The sequence below is a fragment of the Aythya ferina genome (assembly GCF_964211825.1).
Source record: "Aythya ferina genome assembly, chromosome: 9".
Classification (NCBI taxonomy): domain Eukaryota; kingdom Metazoa; phylum Chordata; class Aves; order Anseriformes; family Anatidae; genus Aythya; species Aythya ferina.
The window spans coordinates 18,974,940-19,001,525 of NC_140305.1; the positions used below are offsets into that span (position 1 = coordinate 18,974,940).

At 40.5% G+C, this 26,586-nt stretch overlaps 1 protein-coding gene across 3 annotated transcripts in view; it reads right to left on the minus strand.

Annotated features, from left to right (window-relative positions):
* Nucleotides 1-491: 491 nt before the first annotated feature.
* ABCC5 (ATP binding cassette subfamily C member 5) overlaps nt 492-26,586 on the minus strand; it is a 44,880-nt gene continuing 18,785 nt past the window's right edge. For 2 of the 3 annotated variants that reach the window (XM_084529888.1, XM_084529890.1), the window contains 26 exons: nt 25,978-26,211; nt 25,692-25,865; nt 24,403-24,550; nt 23,772-23,920; nt 23,023-23,130; nt 20,909-21,259; nt 19,216-19,287; nt 18,994-19,118; nt 18,346-18,418; nt 17,640-17,843; nt 16,824-16,967; nt 15,135-15,237; nt 14,255-14,439; nt 13,042-13,188; nt 12,554-12,683; nt 11,846-11,999; nt 11,572-11,700; nt 10,231-10,417; nt 9,538-9,627; nt 9,111-9,300; nt 8,308-8,467; nt 7,793-7,871; nt 6,777-6,890; nt 5,751-5,915; nt 4,946-5,029; nt 492-2,385 (listed from right to left, as the gene is read on the minus strand). In XM_084529888.1, the coding sequence (XP_084386014.1) occupies nt 2,326-2,385; nt 4,946-5,029; nt 5,751-5,915; nt 6,777-6,890; nt 7,793-7,871; nt 8,308-8,467; nt 9,111-9,300; nt 9,538-9,627; nt 10,231-10,417; nt 11,572-11,700; nt 11,846-11,999; nt 12,554-12,683; nt 13,042-13,188; nt 14,255-14,439; nt 15,135-15,237; nt 16,824-16,967; nt 17,640-17,843; nt 18,346-18,418; nt 18,994-19,118; nt 19,216-19,287; nt 20,909-21,259; nt 23,023-23,130; nt 23,772-23,920; nt 24,403-24,550; nt 25,692-25,865; nt 25,978-26,211 (3,759 nt within the window). In that variant the 3' untranslated portion in view covers nt 492-2,325. Of the gene's footprint in view, nt 2,386-3,464; nt 5,030-5,750; nt 5,916-6,776; nt 6,891-7,792; nt 7,872-8,307; nt 8,468-9,110; nt 9,301-9,537; nt 9,628-10,230; nt 10,418-11,571; nt 11,701-11,845; nt 12,000-12,553; nt 12,684-13,041; nt 13,189-14,254; nt 14,440-15,134; nt 15,238-16,823; nt 16,968-17,639; nt 17,844-18,345; nt 18,419-18,993; nt 19,119-19,215; nt 19,288-20,908; nt 21,260-23,022; nt 23,131-23,771; nt 23,921-24,402; nt 24,551-25,691; nt 25,866-25,977; nt 26,212-26,586 lie in introns of those variants that run through there. The other variant, XM_084529889.1, reaches the window with a different exon arrangement.

Here is a 26,586-nt window from a genome sequence, read left to right on the forward strand (position 1 = left end):
GTGCGCACCGGGGGGGCCCCACAGCACCCACAGCACCCCCGGGATGCCCCCCACCAAGCCCCAGCACCGGCGGTTCGGCCCCCCCTGCCCTGCTCTCCCGTGGGTGCTGCCTCTTGGACACCCCCCGGTGCCGGCCCCAGCCCCCCGCAGCTCCCCGTGCACCTCCTCCCTTTTTTGTGCCCCCTTTTTGCAGCCAGGTCCCAGCTCGGCCAAGCCCTGCTCCCCTCTTCCCCAGCCCTGCTGCTCCAGGCAGGCAGGCACACGCCACCCGCTGCTGCTTTCCTAAATTGGAGAGGCCATGCTGTGCTTTTTTTTTTATACAACCGCCTGGTTTTGTGTGTATGGAGGGACTGAGCTGGAAGGAAGGGTGCTGCTGGCACCATGCAGCCCGAGAGTGGCATACAGGAGCTCAGCCTGGCCCCGCATATTGCTCCGTACATTATTTCCACTCTGCCTACCTCAGCCCCCCTTCTGAATCTCCAAGGCATGTCTTTGGATGACACAGGAACATTTATTACATGGTTGTGGGTTTAACGAACCCGTAGTGGTGCATTCTAAAAGCCTCCCAAGCCTTACAGTAGTGACAGCAGCATTACATCATGTTCCAGTTGAGTGTCCATTCACGTCATACTCGGGGGGTAACTGTGGCACCAGCACAACGCGGCTGCCACCTCCAGCTGAAGCAAGGGCAAAACAAATCACAGAATTATCCCAGACCTACGCGAAGCTGGGACTATAAAGAAAACCTTTGTGATTGGTCATAGTAAAACACACTGTAGTTGTGGTAAAAAAACAAGGCAACATTCAGAAAAGTTCTTTGGCTGATAAGGGCACTGCAACTACCCTGCATCTTTTTATTATATTCTTCTGAAGCATCTTCAAGAAGCAATTTTGTCCTCACCCAGTCCCTTTTTAAAAGGAACTTTTTGTCCTGACATTTTTACTCCACATCCTCCTCTTGTAAAGCAAATTTTCTGCACTTACCCTTTCTTCTTGCTACCTTTCTCCTCATCTCATTCATACAATTTGCCTTTTAAAATAATTGAGCTTTCTCCTTTTTTTTGTCCCCAGCAATGTTCTAAGACTGCCTGATCTCCTCTGGGTTCCATCCAGGGGCAGTATACAGACCACAGCCCCAGCCCCTCTGGATCTGACCGTATATGACCTTCACCATAGGGAATGGTGAAGCTCCCTAGGCATTCAAACTGGCACAACTTCGGGGCCTGACTTGGGACTCAATTATACCAATCTAATTGCACATTAATGCCACTGGGCAATTTTAGAAAACTCCTACCTCCATTTTGATTGACATCGCAAACAAGCACAGTGCTCCCACTCAGGCGAGATCAGACAAGCAGAAACACATCCTAAGAGTTTCTAAACTTAGGATAATGAATCAGGATCTGTTGCACTCGCTTGTGTCTGAACAAAATGGATGCAACTAAATTGCCAAGGCCCATACAGCAAACACGAATATTATTTGAAGTAAATCTCTCTCAAGTCACCCATCTGTTGGTCTTGGGCCATGTCCTTTGCTATGTAAGAAGGATGTGTTATCTTCGTGCTATTTTGGGTAAGATCCCTTTAAGGAAATTCCCAGTCCCGGTCCTACAGTCTCATTCTGCTCCTTGCAGGGTGAAATCTCTGGGGTATCACACTACACATTCTAATGCAGGACCCGATTTCTGAAAGTTCCCATCATCAACAACCCCTCGTAGAACACTTCAAAAGAGATATTTCGGTCTCGTTGTAAATACCGGTGTTTCTTCTTTCCATGTCAGTGACAGGGCTCTGGGCCAGGTTTCAGCTTGCTCCTATGGTTCAGGACGAAAGCCAGTAAAATTTACTGCTACCCAAACGAGAAGCAATACTTCCGTACTATCTGTGAGACAAGTGCCAAACGAAGCAGTTAAGAGATTACAGCAGAAAGAATGTTTCTTCTGGCAGTTTATCTCCTTATATCTAACGTAACAATGCTGGGACTAAGGTTTAATGACACAGTTGAGCTAATCCCTGCTGTCCACATGTCACCATTTGCCTGCTCCATTGCAGACACTTGTTTAATATCTCGAGCTATTTCAGCTCACTGAAGCAGCAAAAAAGTATTCACCATTTTAGGAGAGCGTGACTGGTAAGCAGCAGTTCGATGCAATGAATCCTGAGCACGGTTTCCTCTCATAGCTAAGCTAGTGTGATAGTTAGCACCTACTAAAACGAGCAGCCCCGCTTCGCCTCCCTTCCAGGTGTGCCTTGCTGTCTCCTCCTTTGTACAGCATTCCTGCTTTTGGAAGGTGAACTTTCTGCAAGTTAGCTTTCTGAACTGGCTCACTGCTGGACCAGGCAAGAGCCAGTGCTGGCATCGACAAAGTTGGAGGAACTCCCAGCCTGGAAGAAGAAGGAGGACAAGATCAGGATGGCTCCTTGTGCCCAGACTGCCAATAGCTCAGCCTTAGCTGCAAAACGAAGTCACACTTTGACCCCAGTGGCACTTGAACAGTTGGTACGTTAACCCTTTTTTTCTTTTTTTTTTTTTTTCTTTTTTTTTTTACTCAAGGCAAATACCAAAGTTCATGGGGGTAGAGTCAGTTCTGCAGGGCCCAAGACAACACAGCTGCAAATGACAACTGACCGAAGTTCTAACCAGTCTTAGGCAGAAACATTCCATGCTCTCTCCCCCTTAATGTATTCAGCTTTCATCTTCATGTTGTACCCAAATCTACTTTTAGGAAAGAAGCAGGGCATTACCTCTGTGGCCCTGCACCCCTGCTCCCTCCAGCTTGTTTTTGTCCTTAACTTCCTAGTCAGAAAAGAACACCCCCCTCCACTTAGCTAGGTGCTCTTTGGAGAGAGATCCATTACCTATCCCTTTGAATTGAGGCACACCGAGTAAAACAGTGGCCAGCACCTGCCACAGAGTAAGCTTGGTCTCAGGCCAGTAAGCAGGATAAGATCTGTGCTACTTAATTCTTGCTCAGGACAAGACTTAAGAAGTATAACAAATAATGCTTTATGTGCTGCTACCTTCAAGCTACAGTCTAAGCTCTGTTCACGGTATGGTTTTGCCTGTGATAGCGGTAGACAGAAATGCCCTTTGCTGTGACTTTGCAGTCATGTCACATTATTTACAGTAACACCCGTAGGTGAAAAATGTGGAAAAATCTTGGCCTAAGAAGGATCTTCTGTATTGCATCTGACCTCCCTCTTGCTACTTGGCCTGAATACTTGTACTATAAACTATTACTCCCTGTCCTACTCAACACAAACATACATAGCAAGCCACCCCCGTGCTGGAAGGCACAAAATTTACCCACCACGTTTTTAAAGAAACTTACACTCTGAAGGAAAAAAAAAAATCAGGCCAAAGTGCATAGCCAAAAAAAAAAAAGCCTGCAAAATTTCCCCTAGGGCTTAGAACGGTGAGAAGTGATTTATGTGCTCAAAACAAACCACTTAAGCCAATAAAATTTACAAAACCCAAAATAGTTTTATTTACTTTTCAGATTTTTGCCTCGACGAGACATTCTGCAAACATGCTAAGGCTACAAAATGTCCAAGTTGACAAAGACATGCAACGCTGACCATTCAATAAGTCACGGCTATTATAGGAGCGACCATGCCCACCTGGGCCACAGGTCCCATAAAACAGGGATGGTGTACAGTGATCATGGCAACGTACTACACAGGACCTAGTAACCTGAGGTAGGTCTCTTCACAGTAAGAAAACAACATCCTACACCAGTGTTACATCCTGATCAGCAGGAACCTGTTTAAAGCTCCAGAAGATGTGGGGTGGGGGACTGTTTCCTTAACAAGTGTGCAATAAAGAAACAGGAAATACTGATGTTGTTTAACCTTAGTGTAAGTTAGCAGAACAAAGAGTTAGTGTTACCCATGCCAACGAAAGCCAACCTAAACCTCTGAGGAGTGTTAGCAGCTTCAAGATAAAGGAGTCAGTCAGCTGGAGCAACTTTGGAAAGGCTTTCCTGCTAGCATATAGGGTACAATTTGAACCTTGCAATTAATTTGTTATACATCATTCCATGAACAGTTTGATTTTGGTTGTGTTAGATCAGCGAAGCAGGAAGAGCTTGGCTTTGCTTGCATTAAAATAAACTCTGCTGATACAGTAAGAAATACTATATCAGGACACTGAGAAAATATGAGGCCTTAACGTGACCCAAAAGTGGTTGTCCACTCAAGAGATCACTAAAAACCGTGCTTTGGGAAAGCATTATGGGAAGCAGCAGCCGCTGCCGTGGTGAACATTAGCGATGCTCCAAATAGCTTTGATAAATTACAATGCAATAGAGTTACACCACAGTGCTCTTCTCCCCTGTGCTAGACAACAATAATGTGACAATAAAGGACACTATTGCAAAGCTTCACTTTCACTCAGACACGCAGAAAATCTGGCACTAGGAAAAGACCAACTGTAGGAGACAAAATAGTGCCTGATACAGCCTGATAACAAAGCCAGATCTCTGGTACCATAAACTGTACAAAAATGATAGAAAAGAATATGCACTGTTATTAATACAGTGCTTATTTTAATATAAAATAAACAGCTTACATTTCCACTGTAAATATAGGCTATATACAGAATTATGTATAGATATAGCTACATGTATAAAGCTTCATTATAGGCCTCTGATACATTTATAACTATGGCTCCCTGAGCCATTTGTAGAGTGCATTTAATAACAAAAAATTAGTAATATGATTATGGAATAAATACAATAATAAAAACATGAAGAATTCTTCTGACATGGTTTTAAAAACTCTCTGGCTTGACACATTGTGCTAAAAATTAAAAGATGAAAAGGCAATAATCTGCTTGGAGGAGGACGAGGAGGAGGAGGAAGAAGAGCTGGTCTGCCACAGGCAGGGAGTGCAGCTCTCCAAAATTAAAGTGACTTTGCCCTGAATTTTAGCCCTTGACAGCGACCTTGTTCTCCGCAGCAGCAAACATAGCATAGAAGCGTGAGTTCTCATTAGCCAGAAGGGCAGACGGCGTATCAAATTCCACTACCTAAAAAACAAACAAGGCAGGTAATATGTTAGCAAAATACAGCAGAAAATGGATTCCCACCCCCTTGCACTTGTAACTTGGTAGCAAAGAAGCCAAAATATGACAGTCTTTAGATGAGACGACAGATGGTGAAAGCATGTGCATTTATGCACACATACTGTAACCTTGGATGCTTCAAGCTAAATTAGACAAATGGTGGGACTACCCAGCAGGAAGCAACCTCTGGTGGCTCTGGCAAACAGACTGAGGCAGATGCTGTGTTTTTTTTCCTTTCTCTACCTCCAAGAGCCTTGCCAAATGTTCCTACATTTGATTCAAGTGTTTACGGCTCCCACATGGAAGCCGGAGAAGTGGGTAAAGTATCTCTCAATGCCTGTTTGATACCACAATGCTTTACAAACACAATGGAAAAGTGACACTGAGCTCCCTTAAGAGATACTTACGTTATTACACATACCAGAATTAAACCTACAAAGGATATTTAAAAACCCTTTAAGAGAGACTGTTGCCCTGCGGTACTTTCTTGGAGTGGAAAAGGAATTTTCTCCTCTTTGATCTTGTCATGGTGAGGCAATAATTGATGCTGTTGGAAAGTTATTACTAGGGATATGAATGAATACACAGGATTTTCTACCCTGTAATACCAGCTGTTCCTTGAGTCTAGCCTACACATATACAAAACAGACTGCAACAGGAACTGAAGCCACGGAAGTCTGCTTACCTGTCCTTGTGTTAGCACCATGATCCGATCAGAACCCAGTACAGTATGCAGGCGATGAGCAATCGTTAACATAGTGCAATCTGCAAATGCCTCTCTGATAGTCTCCTGAATCAGTAAGTCTGTCTCTGTGTCCATAGCAGCTGTTGCTTCATCCAGTATCAAAATCTGAAAGTAGAGCACAATTGTGGCTTTTAATTCACAGTAACTCCTTCCCTCCCTGAACATCAGTACATGCAGAGTGGATGAGAATTACTATGACCAGAAATGGCCACAACTGGCAATCCTTACAGAGCCGCAGTCACAAAGGTAGTTTTGACAAGCACCCTTTTCAGTTTGCCTTACGTAATCACCTTCATTGAAGTTATCATACAGATTACACTTACATTTTATGGTCACATCCTACAGCCACAAGACTGTTGCATTCTGACCTGGCCACAGGTTTCTATTATTTTCATTTTTATATTCAGCAGCTAAATCTCAAATGCAATTTTTTAAGAGGTAAACTAATTGACCTGTCTTTGGCAGTGATAGTTCCTTCTGGAATCAGTCAGGACCAACTTGGCTTGCTAGCTTTCTTAGGCTAGGAAGAATTACCCTCTCCTCTGACTCAATCAAAAAGTTCTTTCTCTCACGTGTTATTATTTGATTTCCATTCTCAAAAAAAATTAACTTTGCATGGTCCCAGATTTCACTTGTAGACTACATTTTAGTAGAACACCGTGCTTGGCTGAAATTTACCAAAAATGAAAGAAGGAAAGAATCTGATGCTCACCAGTACCAGTACAGACTCTCTGGACAAATGACTAGGCCAGTCTGGCACACTATAACAACACCAACAACCAATACTTTCTGACAACAAGACTTCACAGCAGCTACAGATGCCTTTTCTAGTTGTTCTAACACTGTCTCTGAGTTGCAGTAACTGTTGGTATGACTACTCTGACAGATGAATTCAACAAAAGAAGCCCCTTTCCTCGAAGCTGGTGATATCAAACTGGTAGCAATTTTTCTCATCGATACGCTCACCTTGCAACGACGCAGTAGAGCTCTAGCTATGCACAGTAACTGTCTCTCTCCAACTGAAAAGTTTTCTCCGTTTTCCATTACTTCTGAGTCAAGTTTCATAGGCAGCTGGGCAACCTGTGTGGGAAAGAATAGGCAGAGAACTTTAATAGCTGCACAGATTTTTTGTTTCTCCATGGCATGAGACAAACAGTTGCTCCTCCTGCTAATCTGATTTTGCCTATGTTCCAAAATATCCATCACACTTTGCTAAGCTCACACTCTGTTGAAAGTAGTAACAAACAACTAATGCTAGAACAACAATACAACATTAGACCTGCTTGGTTCAGTTAAAATACTTTTGACTTGGTGATGGCAGCTGAAAACACCACAGCTAACCCGGATGCAATATACCCTCTCAATAGGCAACCTTAGAATGGCTTAAGTACAAAACATTTGATTTCTAGAAAAAGCATGCCAGGTACAAAATCCTACTAGCATTAATACAGATCTGGACACTCTTGTTGAGAAAGACTAAGAGTGGACCTCCAGGAATCAGGATGTCTCTGCAGGAATTACAGCCCAAGTACTGCAGTCACAGCTACACAGGTAGCCTTGTGCCACCTGACTAATAACAAGGGTTCGAAATGTCGTAACAGTAAGATTTGCTGCAGAAGGCCACACAAAGGGCAGTTTTTACATTCAATATGCATGTGCACATGACATTTACGCTCACAAATGTAAATGCAGAACGCACAACTACATAAGGCACACAGAAAAAAATATCACTTCTGAAATACTGTAAAACCAGAAGAGTCCATGTGATGAGGCAACACTCTACTATGCTACATGCCAGGAAGTACACATCTGAAATATGGCATGTTCTCCAAAAATTGTCTCATTATTAGAAACAAAACAGCAAGTTATGGAAAAAAAAGTGGAGACAGAACTTTACTGAAGATCTCCTAATTAGCCAGTAGAATACGCAGCTTTGAAAGACAAAATACAAACAAATATCTCATAGACATGATAATACTTACACACTCCTTCATGTGAGTCCTTTCCAAAGCATCCCAGATTTGCTCCTCACTGTACTGATTGAAAGGATCCAAGTTGGATCTGGAGTAGGAAGCAGAAAACATAACCTTTTTTTTTTTTCCAGCAATAAATAGCAAAACAGCAGTGTGCTAATTCATCCAGATGGACAATTCCCATCTAGTACTCCACTGACAGAATTTCCTTGCCAAGGAAATCAGATGCTCCCAGCACACTAAAGAAGCCAAACAATAGAAGAGTGAAGACGGAAGACAAAGATGCAAAATTCCCAGTAATTTTAAAGGAAAGGAGGTCTATGGAGGATCACATCCGGTTCAGTATTGAACCAGCTAAAACCATTTACCCGTGATTTTTCTTTTTGTTTCAACAACAAAGTACAGAAACCAGAATGCCTTTGTTCCACTCAAAAACTACCATTTCATATGAGCTCGTTATGAGCTGGTAGCCTTCTTTGTCCTTCTTGCTTTTTTTTTTTTTTTTTTTTTATGGTCTCACTAACCTTACAGTGCCACTGAATAGCACAGGTTCCTGAGGAATTATTGACAGTTTGCTGCGAAGATCTGCCAAACCAATGTCATTTATTTTCACTCCATCGATTTTAATGCAGCCTCCAGACAGTTCAACCAAACGAAAGAGTGCCATTCCAAGGGAAGACTTCCCTAAAAATGAGACAGAAGATTATACTAGTGCTTCTAAAGAATCCTAACAGCCATTTGAGATGAGACAGCATTTTAAAAGCTGTCCTTGTGTAAGATTAGTGTCTTAAATTACCATAAAGTGCCAGCAAACAATTTTGTAACTAACTGCCAGGATTCAGCATTTAAACTTCTAAGCAATATTAATTGCATATTTAGAAGCTCCATTTTGGAGGTGGTGTAAACCCTTCTACAATCAGACGTTTTGATTTTTGGCATTACAAACTTCTGAGACAGCTTAGCACCAAACCTGGCTGCAGCATCAGTACAAATAAAAATTCTTTCAAGACAGTCAAATAAGCTGCAATGAGAACGCTATAGGTAGCATTCTGTGCTGGTAAGTAGCTCAGGGTATTAAATGTTATGAGCATACTGACTCAGGCAGAGTAGGAGGTGCCACTATTTTAAAAGGAAAATTGTTTTCATTGTATATGGGGATCCTTCCTACATATGTACACAAACAGAATCCACCACTGACATGCTGCTGGACCTCTCTTGCGCAACTAATTTATTCAAACACAGAGAGGGCAGAGAAGAACCAAACTGTCTTGCTATGTTCCCATCCTGTAAATGCAGTATTTTAACTCTGCTTAGTGCTTTTCCTTACCTGAGCCTGTCCTTCCCACAATGCCAATCTTTTCCTTTGGTTTGATGGTGAAGGACACTTTTTTAAGTACTAGAGGGAGATTTTCTCGGTACCGCATCTCTGCATTTTCAAAAACAACTTCGCCTTCCTGTGGCCAGTCCAGAGGGGGAGTTTTATTCTTAATTCGAGCAGGAGCTTCCAACGAGAGAGTCTTTAAAAGAAAAACAAAAAGTTCTCTTTCCAGTAAACAAAGCACCAAAGAGGAAAATTATCAGATGAAACTTTCAGCAGCTCTCTGCAGACTCAGCCCATATCAGTTTATGGCAGTTAAGATGAACAAAGTGACTGGATATCAGCCCAGTGATTCAGAAGCAATTTCTCAGATCTTACACCAGCAGCAAACAACAAGAAATCTTATAACATGCAGCTGAATGTGTTGTTGTCCTACCTTGATATAGTGATCAATCCTCTCCACTGAGGTGAAGCGAGCTTCTGTTTCTGAAGCAAGTCTGACTGTAAACTGGAATAACCCTGTTAACTGTAGTGATGAGAAGAAATTAAGAAAAAATTAGAGAGTTGACAGATTTTTTTTTAATTGAATTAAAAGACTAGCCTGCTGAATACTTGATACTCTTGTCTTGTGCACCCTATGGTTAATTTTAAAATAACCTTAATTTATGAATCACTTGGAAAGACAGAGACTTCAAAGGTTTTCTCACAAGCAACAGCTCGAAATCTTAGCCACCTAAGTTTTGTAATTTTACTGTATTACCACCAGGAGGCAGAAAAGGCCAAGCAACAGATCTAATAATGAGCCACAAAGCAAATCTAACCCACTCAGTTAGGAACTGGATGCTGTGCACTGTGAAAACATACAGCAAGCAACACACCAGAATGCATTAAGACATCAGCTTGACATTTAAAGAGAAGCAGCTTTCCGGAACAGTATCCTAAAGCACTTAGCTCCTCATTATTTTTCATGCTAGCAAAAGGTCCTGACCCTGAATTGTCTTCCCCCACCGCTACCAAAGGGTCATCTTTTCCCATTTTGGTGCATTAAGGAAAGTTTCCAATCTATTTCATTGAAGGTACTTAACACTAACAAGTAAAAGTGAAACTAAACCATGCAGACAATGCTCACCTGCACAGCATATGAGATAGCCAGCCCAGCATACGCAGGAGGAATCTGGCCATGCATTAGAACAATCATAAGGCCAGTGGTTGTGATGAGAGCGATGCTGATAATGTCTAGCCGTACAGCTAGCCAGCGCATTGCACAGCTGAACAGGTAAAACGGTGCCTGATTATCATCTAGAAGCTCCTGATACCTGAAACACATGTAGAAAATGTTAGCAGACCTCAGTAGTCTGAAGTTGTACAAATAGCAGAGTTGCTTTCATCCCTGCAACAATATGACTTATGTAGGGGTGAATCAGAATTCCAAGAGATAGCACACTTTCACCCCACCTTCACCAATGCAAGACCTGCCAGAGGATGCTCGATGGCTACAAACTATTCCACATGTAACAGCAAAAGTATTTCAGAATATGAACAGAACATGCTATTTTATAGTCAGTGTAAATGTAAAGTTACAGTAAGGATTTAAGAGGATTGATGACATTAATTAAAACACACCAATAACTAATTTACAATCCTGAGCCTGTGGACCTGAGGAATTTAACAGGAGACACTTGAGAGATTCACAAAACTTAGTTACTAGGTTTTCTGATCTTGCAACTCAGTTTCATGCCAATCACTGTTGCACTGTGGGGGGTGCCTTCCTGACCTATTTCACTTAAGCCACTGTGGCAGTGCCTTCCCAGAACCTCTGTAACAATTTTCACTGTGCTCCCACACAGCTGGTCTCATGACCTTGTACCTGCAAAACCCCAATATTGTTATTGCAGGTTCTCATGGGAAGCAGACACTACTCATGGGCGAGATGTCTCATTTTCCCTCACTATCATTTGTTTTGCAGGCCGTATAGTAGAGAAAACCAAACAGTCCACAACAAGGCAGGATAATAATTGATAAAACGCTATCCAATAGTCTCTGTGCACAGAGACTAACAGCTCATCAGTATGCAGAGGCTTGGTTACCACACTAATGCTAACAGCATCACCAGCAGAACCAACAAGTAGGAAGCAGGAAGAGGACCTGATGAAGAGTATACAGTACTAAAGAAAAAGTACGTCCAGAAAATTGTCCTCATCATTAGCATTGATACCTGCCACACTGGGGAGAAGGCCGTAGGAGGGCACTCATCTGGGACTCCATCACTGTTATTCCCAGTTGGCTACTAGGCAGGTTTTCCCTTTCAATTCTCCTTGTTCTCCCTCATTTTTTCCCCCAAAAAATAACTTTCACTGCTAGACCCAATGTATGTTGTCAGCTAAAGACCCCACTAACAAATCTTACAGACTGCAAAGCTGTCGCACCCTACTTTGTGCTCCACCACTCTCAGCTGGCTATCTAGACTGACCTGTGCAGGAATTCTTGTCCTTTGTTGTAGGCATGGATTGTCGACAGACCCTGTATGCTAGATGTAATGTGAGACAGGAACGGAGACTGTGTGATGTTGTCCAGACGCTTGAGCTCTCGAATAAAGACTCTGGAGGGAAAGAAGCACTTTTAAGTGACAAGAACACCCATCACATACAACCACAGTACTGATGCATATATACTTGAGGAACCCCACGTCCCTACTAACAGGTCAAAGCATCTCCACTTTTAGTCAAAGCAGCTGATGCACTTACCTAGACACAACATGCAGAACTGTGAACAGGACAATGAGGGGCCCTACTGCCACCAGGAACCAGGGGAAAACTCCAGAAATCACCCCCACACAGAAGAACACAAGGATGACATTCTGGATGAACATTTCTGCTTGAAATGGCAAACGAACGTCAACTGGAAAAGATGGAGGGAAAAAGAGAAAGATCTTGAGTACAGAAACCTAAAACAGCCTATATAAAGCCATTCAGTCCTGCAGTACATTGTCGTTGACAAAGACAGTGATTTCTCATGACTTTTCACATGTAAAAGGGTACATCACCATTAAGGGTGCTTTTATGTTCTGAAATGCTAGTAATTTTTCCAATTATTCCCATTTACAGGAATAGCACTGCTGCAGCTCTGACCTAATTACCACCTTCGCTGCACATCAATTTCACCCTGATACTCCAGATTCCCCCGCATTAACTGCTAAGAGTCCGTGTGCAGTCTGCAGGTTCAAAAGCAGCTGCACCTTTTCCTCTTTGCAAGCGACCAGACAGACTTGAGGTATCAGCTGTCTCCTGCAAGTATAACCCTGGTATATCCCAATTCTTGCTGTGGCTATTACAAAGTACACACCTGGCAACAGATACAGGATACTCTAATCCCAACAGAAAAAGACTGGAGAGCATTAGGTAGTTAACTGGAAGACTGACTGTGGGATCTAAAGCGTATGCAGTGAGAGGTACCTTCATCCATGTCTTTGGAAAACCTGTTGAGAATCCGCCCAGTGGGTGTAGTGTCAAAGAACTTCATGGGACTACGCAGAATCCGTCGGAACAGCTCATCATGGAGCCTTGAGGATGCTCTCAGAGTTCCCTGACAAAGCAACAAACATTAAAGTGTTATGACAGGATTTGTGCCTGTCACTGGCCCCTCCCTGCACATGAAAAAATGCTGCCAGTTTTCCCTCTCCAACTGTAAACATAGCTTCTTTCTTCTACTCCATGCTTCCAACCAGTGGAAGGAAGCTATTAATTGAGGCAAAAGTTCAATGGAAAGCATGGTGCAACCCCAAGAGATGGTTTGGTGGAAACCTCAAAACCCATGATCTGACTTCCTCTGGTTCTTAAGTGTCAATAGAGAGGTGACCAAAAGAACCACAGAGACAACAATATGCAGAAGTAGGAGGGGAGAGAGGGGGGTGAGATAAACGTTAGGTAGCACTGGAACGTACCTTTACAAAGACAACACCACGAACAGCTTTCAGGATCAACATGACTGCCATAGACAGTGCATAGATGCCAGCGTAGTAATGCATGTGAGGGTTATCTTTCATACTGTTACTTATGACAGTGTCATTTCCCAAAGTCACAGTGGTGTTCTGCAGGAAATACGAGGTCTCAGTCAATCGTTAAGGATTAAAAACATACTTACTACATGTGGTAGAACTGAGCTGACCCACTATTTTTGGTACTTCTTTAAAGAAAGGACTTCAATAATCTTTGAATACTTCAGAAAGCTTCAACCAGCAGTGACATGTGCTATTTCTGTGGCATCAAAATCTCCCTAAAAGGTCAATTCATTTGATTCCTAATCTCTCATTTCACACCTATTGTTTCCTGTGCTCTTCTGAACAGTGACACCTACTTACATACCACCAGTTCTATTACACAGGAATATTCAACTTGGGTGTTATACATTGTCTTCTTATCAAATATCATTGTTTTTCTGCCAACACTCAGTCATTTCTCTATTGGCACACTGTCATATGTTCTCATTGTCTGTGATTTTGATTGTTTTGTGGTCTTTTTTTTTTTTTTTTTTTTTAAAGTCTTTACATTTAAGGACTTCATTGTTTATTTTAATGTTGTTGGCCATCTGCACTTTATTACCTCTTCTGAGGAGAGGGTGTTTTTTGGTGTTTGATTTTTGTTGTTTGTTCTCAAAAAAAAAAATCAGTTATATTTGAATATTTAAATGCAGCAAGACTCACAATCAAAGCCTCTAGAGTAGGAAAAATCCCAAACAACCCTCAGTCATTACATTCTTCAAAGCAACTCCCCAAAGTCATTTGACTTAAAGCCATAAAGTATAACAAGATTATCCTGCTGGACATAAGGTCACATTCAAACAAAAGCCAGCACTAAAATCAGTAATTCCTCCTGCAGCTTGTTGGCCTCTTTCACATTTTCACTTCCTTTTCTTAGGCAAACCAAGACAAGGAACAAGAGGGCAGTATAAAACCACATGAGCTATTATATCTTTTTCATTAGTGGAGTTCTCTTTCTTGGAGATGAACTCTCTAGTGTGATCACCTCTTGGGGAGCCTTACAATTTGCTTAAATTAGGAAGCACCATTTGGTCTCATAGGACTGCTTGGGATTAGTCTATGAGAACAATTCCCCTGCCCTTTAAATACAAGAGAGTAGAAATGCTATTCATCTTACTCCACTGCCTTGTTTGATCCAGAAACTCAGCCACCAGTTGCTAAAAGCTGTACTGCCCACATTCAGCACAAACAGAGCCATTATCACGAGGAATGCAAAGGGGCCTCCAGCTGCCTGAATGTAGATGCCATACACAGACCAGGGGACAGAGCCTTTGCCTTTCTCTTCCAACTGAACCAGCTGGCCTGTGAAACAAAAGAGGAGGGAGAGAGAGTGAAGAAAGCAAAGTTGCTCCACAAAAACTTCTACAAGTTTGCAAATATGCACAAAACTGAAGTAATTCTTACACTGAACAGAATACTATCAGAAACAGCCATTACTTAACACATGGAACTCAATGGTTCAAACTGTTTTTCAAGAAATCACAATTCCTCTGCAGAATCTTTCATGTCATGCTATGTCTGAAAAAGCTGGATCAGCATAGACACTATGACCCTTATCGATGCTTTTTAAACTTTGCCAAATTTCAAAGTTAACTTTAAATGGAGAGAACCCAAAAAGAGGTTTCTCTTCTTCAGATTCTTCACATATAAATGCCATGTCCTGCCTAGGACTTTGCAAGTGCCAAGCTACACACGCTGCCCTCCAGATAGGAGGGAGAGGTGGTGTCAGAGACAGGGTACTACAAGCTCCTTTGCAACACTGGCACCTGACCTATGACAGACTGATTAAACTCATAAACATTATGCTGGCACCCACATTACACGAATTATCAAACGCTCTTTGCCTACTGCCTGTGTCCTATCAACCATACAGAGTGACCAGGACTTGAGACAAGTTTCAAAACCTGCGAGGCACATTCATTACAGCTGGGAAGCAAATATTTTGAGCTTATCAGTATATGAAACAATTACAGCCAGAAATCTGATTACATAGTTACCCTCTTCCTTCTTCACAACTTTCTCCTTCTTCACAGACCCTGCTTTGGTACTTTTATCCTGGGGTCTTTTCAGTGAACTGTTTGTGTTCTTCTTTATATTAATCTGTAGGAAAATGGTGACATTAAACACACTGGAATAATTTTCTTTTACGTTTTCATAGCTGAACCCAAACGTTTTTTTAATAAGACTCCTATGCACAAAGGCTTTCAGTAGCTTAGCGTTGATTTCAAGGAAGATATTAATTTTGCTGTTATTACAGATGACAACCAACTCTGGTGGAATTACATTTTCCTGCTCTATTGAGCTCTACAAATCTGCACTTGTGGTGTGCAAGGTTAATTTCCAGAATCATTTGAAACTATGTGCACACATGGTGAAAGAATTATACCCCAACTAGAGAGAGAGAGAGAGAGAGAAAGAGAGAGATACAATCCACAGTCTCTTGTAAAAATAACTCACTATTTTATTAAGAGGATTTTTTCCTCCCTCAAACACCCTAATCTCTCTCTCAGGAAAGCTCTCAAAAAACGTGTCTAAGGACAAAGTCAGGTAACTCAGACTTCCAGAAATCAGATGGCGAAACACTGAACTGCACACACAATTACTGTTCTAAACTTGTCTCTCTTTCCACAAAATGGAAATGACCATCTGTTCAGGGAGCATAGATTAACTGAAACCCTCTACATAACTTCATGGACACCTTACATGAAATGACACATCTCACGTGCAACTTTACTATCCCTTTCTTCTTATCCTATAGAGAATGCAAATCAACACTCCTTCCATGAGCTAGTGTTTATAGAGTGAAGGTCAGCCAAGTATGCAGGCTGGAGAATCTCATGCTAACTGTCATCACATTAACCTTAACATGGCAGAACTATAATCTTCATGTCTCAGAAAGGATATGCAGAGTAACGTATGACATTCCTTTGCTTCTTTCACTAACATCTCCCAGGAGAAAATTCCACCAAGCACCTTCTATCTGTATATTTATCACAATGCTACCTTTGCAGATTATTTTTTTCCAGTCCTGGCAACTTATGAGTAAGGAGTCTTTCACCACTGGTATATTTTTGTTTCTTACTCCACAGAATAACTTCATGAAACAAACAGGACAAAGCTGGGAAAATTAAATAACTGAAAATTTAAAAATGGTTCTCGCTAGTTTCTAGGTTTACATTCTTCACCAACAGATGTACTAGCAGACAGACCCAAGTTTGCATTTACAGCCATTGTTTCATAACAGAAACAGTATTGATCAATAAGGTTTTTTTCTTCCCCCTCCAAAAAAAAAAAAAAAAGCATCTTTAGTTACACTCCCATTATACAGTTGCATCAGTAACAGTTTTTTCAAAGGTTGGTCCAGGTCTGTGTTAATTTGGAAGTAAATTAAGAAGCGAGGTGTACAACAAAAGAGATGAGAAGCTTCCTGCTCTGAGCATCACCAAAGTAAACAATACATTTCTTACATGTTCAACTCATGAGATCACTGGCAGAGTCACCTCTACTATGCGTTCCCCAAATAAGAACTGTGACTGCAAATACAACATGCTAATGAAGCACGGATTATTCTACCGGAAGCATTCTGGTCAGATCAACATGTGAAGCCATTTTCCAGTCTTCCAATTATGCCATTTGGTTTATCTCATTAGAAAAGTCAGAGTGCTTTAAAATGGAAAAACAAGTACCTCAATATGTGGTGTCTCTCCCAGCTGTAGGTTATTAAAAATAGTTGCATAGTCCCCATTTAAATTCATTAATTCCTCATGACTTCCTCGCTCAGTAATGCAGCCTTCTTTCATGAAGACCACTTCATCACAGTCAACAAGATACTGGTAAGAACAGCACAAAGAACAAACCTTCATCATTACATGTGATCCACCACATGCCCGTATGATCCTTTTCAGTATTTTATAAACATTTGCACGCAGCAGGAGGGAAACACACTGATTCCCTGCTAATAGGAATGTGATTTTTAAAGCTCCTGTATTTACCAGATCACCATGATTACTCTCACTCTACATATAAAGTTCTCATGTTCTGTCAAAACCAAGCCATTACAGAATATGCCATCCAGAATACTTAAACTCTGCAGATACTAATACGCTAATTAATATTTCTATACAGAGGATGGCAAAAAAAAAATCAGAATATATCAATTCTGATTTACTGATAGCAAAACTAAATGTTTTCTGATGTGATAAACTAGCTTTAAGGCAAATTAGCAGAAGTGTATTTGAACAAAATAGCAATTTATCAAACAAATTTTCTTTAGCCAAGCATTACCAGTCCCTATCATACATCAAACAGTACTAGTATCAAGTAAAGAATTAGACTTAGCTCTTCGCATGTTTGCAGCGAGTTTGTAAATCTAAACCACACATCCTATAGAGGGACAAGGTTGTGCTCTAACAAGCCAGGACACAGGAATCTCCAGCATGAAGGCAAGTGACTAAACAGCATTTCAAGAAAGTCCAAGAAAGCAAACACAAGAGGTGTAGTACCTGAAGCTGATGAGTGATGAACAGGACAGTCTTTGACTTCAGGTGCTTCCTTATTGCACTGTTAAAAATGTGATTTCCAACATGAGCATCTAAGGCACTAAGGGGATCATCGAGGATGTAAATGCTCCTGTCACTGTACAGGGCTCGAGCCAGACTGATTCTCTGACGCTGTCCTCCACTCAGGTTAGCCCCTCGTTCACCAATCTATACAAACACAAACAGGTTATTTTATTTCTACAGCACTGTGCAAGACATGAACAAGAGATGACTGGAATTAAATAGATCATAATATTTCATATGCCTCTGTGTATATACATACAGATGCACGCACAACATATTATATGTACGTTCTATAGTTTAGGTGTATACTTTTTTGTGAAATGTGTTACACAGTCAAACTCAAGGTTAACATGCTTGAAGCATTACAGTATTTTTTTGCCTACCTAATTTAAATTATGTTCAAATAGGTGTTATTAAAGCAGTTAAATTTACAGAACAATGAAAAACTCAGGAACTGGCAACATTTGTGCCAAAAATGTGGCACTAGTCTCAACAGCCTACGGCATTGATAAGCTTGAGGCATATTCAGCAGCTTGACTTATATGCATACCAGTTTGATATTTCTCCTTACTCCAGTCTAATCTGGCAAATTAAAACTTTACTTTTCTCCATCTACTAAATAGTTTACTATAAGCAAAGTTTATACCTCTGTCAGGTCCCCATTTGGAAGGATGGCTAGGTCAGGCCTTAGACAGCAACCATTCAATACAGTGTTGTACCTAAAGAAGATGGATTAAGTAAGTAGTAAGAACACATTTTTTTTCCACCCAGTGTCTAGCTAGTACAGCATTATTTCACTTTCTACACCAATAGCACATATTCCAGCAGCCTTAAAAAATGATCCACCTTGGATTACCAAGGTGAAACCAAGAACAAGCTACTTACTTCTGATGTTCTGGAAAGGTAAAGAGGCAATTTCTTTTCAAGGATTGCTAGCATATGGCCTAGGGATGCCTCCCACTCGGGAAGGGACACACAAGGTGCCAGCTCATTGAAAAGGAGTTGTTGTTCTTACACAGGGCAAGGTGAGGACAGCAAGTATAAATATAACTTTAGTGCTGTGAACAGAGGTCAGACAGCCCTCAGCGCAACTGAGCAATGACACTAGCACTGACAGCCATCAGCCACAGCGACCACAAACACAAGAGAGACAGGCTTTTAAATGAGCCTTAAAGGAGTTTAAAGGCAGACTCCAAAAGTAAAGGTAGGCTTTGACTGCAGTGTACTCTGCATCCCTCACTTGGGCCAAGAATTACTAAGCTCTCATGAAAATCAGCAAATATTTCTGACAAACCTTTCTTCATCATATTCCTTGCCAAAAAGAATGTTGTCCCGAAGTGTAGCATTGAGAATCCAGGCCTGCTGGGCCACATATGCAAATGTTCCACTTACAGCAATGCTACCCTCCAACAAGGTCATCTGGAATTCAAAATCATGCAATTATGCCAGGTCATGTCTAATACAAATAACTGGAAATCAAGAAGAGAAAAGCAGAAATCAAAACAGAATTTCTCACCTGTCCTAAAATTGCCGAAATAAGTGAAGTTTTTCCACTCCCCACACTGCCACAAATTCCAACAAGTTTTCCCTAGACAGAAAAAAAACATACGGTACTCATTACTTACTTCTCTAACCTTCTCAGAATTTGGACTACCTGTACTATCTCAGAGTTTACAGTCAGACATTAATGACAGCTGAAAAAGGACAAACAAATACAAGTCAGTCAATATTTTAACTCTCAAAAAACAAACAGTAAATACCATCCCACTATGGACTAAAACTGAATTAACTCTGCAGGTGAAAATGAATGTATTTTAAGAAGTTTCCCTCTGACTGGGCCTGATACAAGCCCAGAGAATGCTGCACTCGTCTAAAAGCACCAACACCTGCCCAAACAGAACGCACCATGGTGCTGGTTTCCAAAGGCCTTCCACTGACTTCAGTGGGTGACAGCTCAGACTAAGGAAAAAAACAATCTTTGTAACTTGATCAGAAGATAAAGAAATGACTGCAGCAAACAAAAAGAACAAATTCACAGATAAATAAAAAGTTTCATACAATCAAATTGACCATTATTGGTCGGTGTGATAAGGGAGAAAAAAAAAAGGAAAAAAAAACAGAATAAAGGATACGTGTCCATTAAAACTCCCTGCCTATAAGATGCAATTTGCTAAGGACCACCTACCAAGAAAAAGCTGGAATCCAATCACTTTGAAGCACTTATCTGCAATAAAATGGATGGGCTGATACCTACATTAACCAAATAATGAATTCAGCAAAACTGTTTTTCTTCCTTCTGTAAAAAAAGTTCAAGTGGACAACAAGGGTATATAGGCATTTGGGGAACAAGTTGTTACACTCTCATTTACAAGTTTTCCTCATCTGACAGTAAATTAACATGTACATTTTCAAGCAAGTATATAATCCTTTTCCAAGTCTATTTATTATTTTAAAATAAAAGCAACTCTCTTGAGTTTTAAACTATCCCTCTGCTCATACTACAAGACAGTTTAACTAATAATATTCTGATAAATGCATGGATCCCATTACTACAGCATCCAAGTAACAGATTGCAATTTTTTTTTTCATTTGTAAAAGATATCATGTATTAAGGAAGTTCATTTTCTTTGACATTTCACATGCTTACACCTTACTTGCAATGAGGACTTCAACTGGTTCTAACTTCTTGAAAATCTTTCTTTGTCCTTCCTATTGTGCAAAAATTCTCAGTGAAGAATTAGTTGCATATTCTTCAATGAAAAACCACTGTTATGCTCCATTAGAACACTTAAAAAACACATAAAATGTTCACTGAGAATGTAGCCAAAACCCTACAAAATTGTCAAACGGCTGCAGGAATAAACCATCAACCAACACCTCAACAACACCTCTGTCGCCCTGCTTATTCTTTAAGTTCAATGCCTCAGACTGTTCTGAGAGCTACAAACAGAAAAAACACGTTAGATGTGAAGACTAAATATCCTGCAGTGATTCATAGGCTGTGTGCAAAGATCCCGTTTGCTAGAATGGCACAGCTGTTTACATCAAATCAGACACTGCATCCTGGATACCACAGTTGCCATGGATATTACAGGAGTGCACAAAAGCAATATGCTCCATTTCATGCAGAAATACACAGCTCTCTATTCCAAGGGACAGCTAAAAATGAGGTCTTTTAAGAGCTCAGATTTTCTCCTTTCTTCTCTTACCTTTTCTATCTCCAAGTCAATGTTGTAGAGAGTCCTCTGAAGACGAAGGTTAACCAGGTGGATGATTCTGTTCTCCTCTTCGGGGCTAGGATGGTCATCATTGTCCACTAGAAGATGGCCCTTCTGCTCTGCCAGCACAGCTTGCTGTCCCTCATTCTGCAGCTTCATTTTCTCTTTCTTGCCCTTGGTTACTTTCTTGTCTTTTTTCACTTTGGGGGTCAACTTTGGTGAGCTCTGGACGCTGGCGTGGGAGAAGTCCCAAGCCAAGGTAGCATTTTTCACCTCTATCGCGGTGTGAGGATTGGCTGGTTTTTTCTTTATCATATGAACCTCTTCCATTAGAAATAAACTCTGATAGGAGTTGTGAGAGAGGTGTAAAGATGAGACACCTGATCAAGACTGGGAGACAAGCCTATGGCACACTCACGCAGCAAAACACATCAGGCTATATAGTGGGAGAAAGCTGAAGAGCAAAAGGTAGCTCATTAGTGTAAACTAACTCCGGGCCTGCTGAGTGGCCAGGGCATTCCTGGATGTGGTGGAAACACTTAGATACACTAAGACTTTTAAAGAACTGCAGTGCTCTGGGTGCTATGAGAGGAGCTCATTCTGTCAACACTGTTTGCAACTACCACTCTGCAATCTCCAGATACAAAACACGGGAGTAGAATACATGGGTTGCAGAGATGTCACCATGAGCAAAAGTGACTGACTTGTCCTGAGCACCAGCTCATTACAGAAGATGGAATGACTTCAGCCTTTACCCTTCACCTCTTTGGTTGGGAAAATGCCATCTCACACAAATTTAGCAATGTAGGGCTGCTTGAGAGTAAGCAAGCCACTAAGTCCATTGTATCATGTTTTCCACCACATCCATCAGTACTTACAATCAACACAGATTAAGAGATTTTTCACATAATTTAGTTACAAGATAAAATGGTTTCCACTTACATAACTTGTATGTTGAACTAAGCAGCCTGTGACTACAGACTACTTAACCGTCAGCCTTATTTTACTCCTGAGATTGCTATGCCCAAATCACACATTCGTAAGAAAGCTCATACTCATTTGCAGACTCAAAACATTAGTTACATTTTTATTGTAATATTAGAGCAACCCCACCCTGTGTTACACACCTGACAGAAACTACACTGTTTGCGGACTTGAACTGGGAAGTACTACAATTTCCACTCTTCTCTTCCCCTAAAAATTCCCTCTAGTACAACTGGACTTAGGAAAGTTTGCTTGAGGTTGACCCAAGAAGATTAGACAAAAATGCTCAGAAATTAATGGGATCTCTCAACCATTCTGCAGATTCCATTCTTCTCACACCCAAATTTGTTTCCTGAATGCATTATACAGAATCCATATAACTTAATATTATGGAATCCTATTTGGAAATTTCTGCCATGTGCAATAGTGGTACGTGCTATTGTCTACAAGAGAGAAGGCAAAATAAAGGACTGTCTTCTGAGTTCATACTAAAGTACACAGCGTATTCACAGCAATTGAAGAATGAAATAGGATTGTTTCTGTTATCTGGGTTTTAATTTTCTGCCATAGATTTTCTTTAGTCAGGTCACAATTGTATTTTATTCGTACAATGGAACCAGTATTTCAGTCACAATATGCTCTGGAAACACTAAACCTCAGTTTTTCATGACTACAAACAAAAATTTACTAGTTTGTGCAAAGTCTGCCCACATAGAACATGACATTTTCAAAAATAATTTCACTGGCAAAATGTGGAATTTCATTGTAGACAAGTTGCACTGCATTTTCATGCAGATGGTCTTAAGAGAGTGCAAGAATTACTATACTGCAAACCGTCTAGTCCTGAATCCCATCTCTGACAGTGGCCAACATCAAAATCCTGAAAACATTGACTATTTTGCTTCCCACACCAGGACTAACTTAAAGCTTTAATATTCCTTGACTGTGTTTATCCCTTGATTGTTTATCCCTTCCGAAGAATACAATAATATGGAGTGCTAAGTGTATGTAAAGAACTCCTCATACAATAAAATAGCATCAAGTTGTTTCACTAGCATCTATTATACACATACGACACTCCACACTAACAGCTAAAACTGCAAAACTAAAGGACTGCTTACCTTAAATCTGTCAACGGAAACAGATGCCTCAGATAGAGACTTCACTGAGAAAGGTGTTACTTTTAGAGCAAAAGTCATTGAATTAAAGACAGTGACCACTGTGAATGCCTAAAAAAAAATAAAGAGAATGACATTTGGGTGTAATATACTTAACTAGCAGTTCCAACCTTCTAAAGGTTGAATTGCCATAGCAGCAAGTCAAAGACATAGAAAAGGTCCACAGTCAAAGAATAACCATTTAAAGATTCAAAGTACTCTGGAATAGCAGAAAGCAGTGCATCTACCCAGCACTTTGTAACAGAACAAATCTTCAGTGTTTGTAGATCCAATGAAAATATCAGACAGCAAATCCTGCATTAGCCTATTAATTGTGAAGATCCATGTTCATATCCTATTTTAAGTCACAAGGGAAAACGAATCTGTACTGTCTGCATCCAAGCACACTGAAAAAAAAACATCCAGTATCCCAATGTCCTAACTGAATAGCAAAAAGAAGTGCTGGTTCACATTCACCTCAAAACCTGTTCTGAGGAAGGTCAGGGCTGGAACAACACAGAGAGTTTTTTGTGCAAAATACATGACTACATCTGCTGCTGTCACAGCCACCAGATCACCATTTTTGTGAGCCTTAACCTGGCCTGGCCATGCAGGCAAAGAAGAATGAGCTGGAGAGAAATGACTTAACAGAAAAGCTACTGTAGCAATGCAGTAAATAATATTTTCACCACTGCAATAAGCTAACCGCTTACCTGAGCTGCTGTAAGATCGTAGCCAAGGATCATATGGACAGAAAAAGTCACCACACTGGCAATGACTACAACAATGGGAGCCACACCCACAGTGATGCTCTGGAAGTAGCCTGCACGCTCTAAGATTTTACGTTCTTCCTCACGAATCTCTAGAAATACGAATAATGGCACCAAATATGAAGTATGATTCAGAGGAATATGTATACTTATGTATACACTACCACAGCACTATAAACACTGAGAGACCTAACACTTTACGTGTTAGCAGTTATAACATACATGTCCCTATAAAAAGAGCAGAGATAGAGCAGTAAACTATAATGGTCTGTAAATCTTTGTAAGCCAGAAGTCACTGCATTTTAAAAATTGAACAGTTATCATATTATTATCAAAAATTGGAACAAAAATTAAAAAATTAGGATTAGAGCAAGAACAAACATTATCCTAGAAAGCAAAACTTTAGAAAGCAGCAAGACCGTTTGTCTAACCCACCATGCATAACAAAGAGCGTGATGGATGAAAGAGTTGTTACACCACATGTAAATCAACATCTATGTTTCTAACCTAGAAGCATGCACCAAAGCAGCGAGGCATCAGCACAAAAGGAAACATCTGCAAATTGTGAACTCACTTTGAACATTCTGAGAAAATGGTTTGACCCAGGCATACATTTTAATGAACTTAATATAATTAAGAACTTCATTCATCTTTTGCACACGTTCATCTGTTGTTGATACACATTTTCTTCTGAAATAAGCAGTGAGGCGTGATACAAACATCTGAAACAAAAAGTAACACCATGCAACATTAGTGAAAACTCAGAGCAAGTACATTCAGCCCCTCCTTATTACTATTCAAAGCAAATTTTCCATCTGAAATAAGGGTTTCAGAAACAGGCAAGAATGCTTTCATTCTGACATAAAAGGAAAGCTAGAAACATTCACATCCGTCCACCCCATCTGCACTGAGCACTAGACTGAGGACAGCAAGTCTAAACAAAAACAAAATTTGTGAGAATAAAGCTGTGGACTTTTACCAGTATTGAATAGCACTAGATGCACTACAGTTTCTGAAGCACAAAGACTACATAAACTTTAAGGTAAACTAAATTTACTCTCACAGCAAATGAACACTAGAACGCATTCTAACCAGTCTTTTAACCTGGTCCCGTAAGACGAAAGAAAAAGCTGGGCTTTGTACAGCCAGATCCATTTCTACTATATACCTGTGCTAGGACAATAAAACATTATTAACATTTTTACTAAAACAACGTAAAGTTTTAGAGAACTGGTGAAGACAATCAAATGCCACTCTTCATTCCCCTTTTTAAAAAGGTAATTCCCATTATTTTAGTCCTTCCTATTGCACACAAATTACATCACAGCGGACCTGATGGTATTCTGCAGCCATGCTTTTTAAAATGTTTATTATGAATATAAAGATAAAAAGAGTTTTGGCTTGGACTAGCCTATTTCACAGCTGAACAGAAGTAGAGGCAGGAATATATAGACAAGAGCACCCTCCCTCCCAGATGTAGCACTTTTCAACACCTATTATTGAATTCAGGAATGAATCTTGACCGAAACATGCAACACTTGGTCCCTGTAGACAAGATGGAGGCCTTTTGTCTTTCCAACCTCAACCACAAGCATCCGAACATTCTGCACTTTAATTTAGCTATAAATATTTATCTCAAAGTCAGATCTGCTAGCTTTCCTATTTCCATTTCTTTTTTTTTTTGTACCATTTTGAGTTCCCCATTTCCAAGTTTCTGCTCCTCACATCATCTTTAGCAATAATTTCAATAATATGCAGTACCATAAACAAGCTTAACCCAGCACTTTTCAACACCTTTATTCAGAACTATGCATATATCTTGCCCAAGAAAAATGAAGTAAGTCTTAATTCTTTATAACTTACCATTGCTGGGTAGAAGAGGATGAAGACAGCAGAGCCCAAGAAGCCTGTTGGGCCCAGAATAATTACATTATAAACCATTCCTAAGATGGCCACAATAGGGCCCCCAGCCAACAAACTGCCAACTGCTGCAGCTTCAAACATCCTTTGACCATCATTGGAACATACATTTATGAGCTGAAAAACACACAGAGCGGATTATTTAGATTTAAGGCACAGTTAATTCTCAAAGGAATATATTTACATATCTTTTCTCAGCCAGCAATTTCCAAAATGATACTCAGCTTACCTCGCCAAGAGACTTCTCCTTGATATTCTTCAGCTTGAGAATTTTCTTAAATGCCATTGTCAAGACAGCTCCACGCAGTCTAACCCCCGTGCGGTAATTCAAGGCCCAGGTTAGCGCAAGGGACCAAGATCGCACTATTTCCGTCATAAAGATGCCAAAAACTAAAAACAAGCTGTACTGCAGGTTGGACTCACTCTGTTGGGTATACTCCAAAAGATGTTTCACAACGAACGCCTACAGGAAGAAATGCAAACTTGCATGAACACCCCATCATCCCAGAGGACCATGCAACAACTTTATGTTAAGTTAGAAACAAGTAGGCTACTTTGCTTTTAAGAGAGCCATTTGAAATAGAAAGCGTCTTCCTTCTAGAAGTAAAAGTTGTCAGTACAAGGAATACTGTAAAACAAAGCCCTGCTGAGAGCCAAGCACTGAGCCAAATTTAGTAAGTAAAGAAAGTTTAATTTGGAACCATATTCCTCGCGGCATACTTATAATCCTCTGTGTCTTCTAACTTAACATAAATCTGTCAGTTAGCTGAAAGCAATGCATTGTCATATTGAAGAGTTTTAAAATATAGTCACTACTTATACATCTGAGCACATTAAG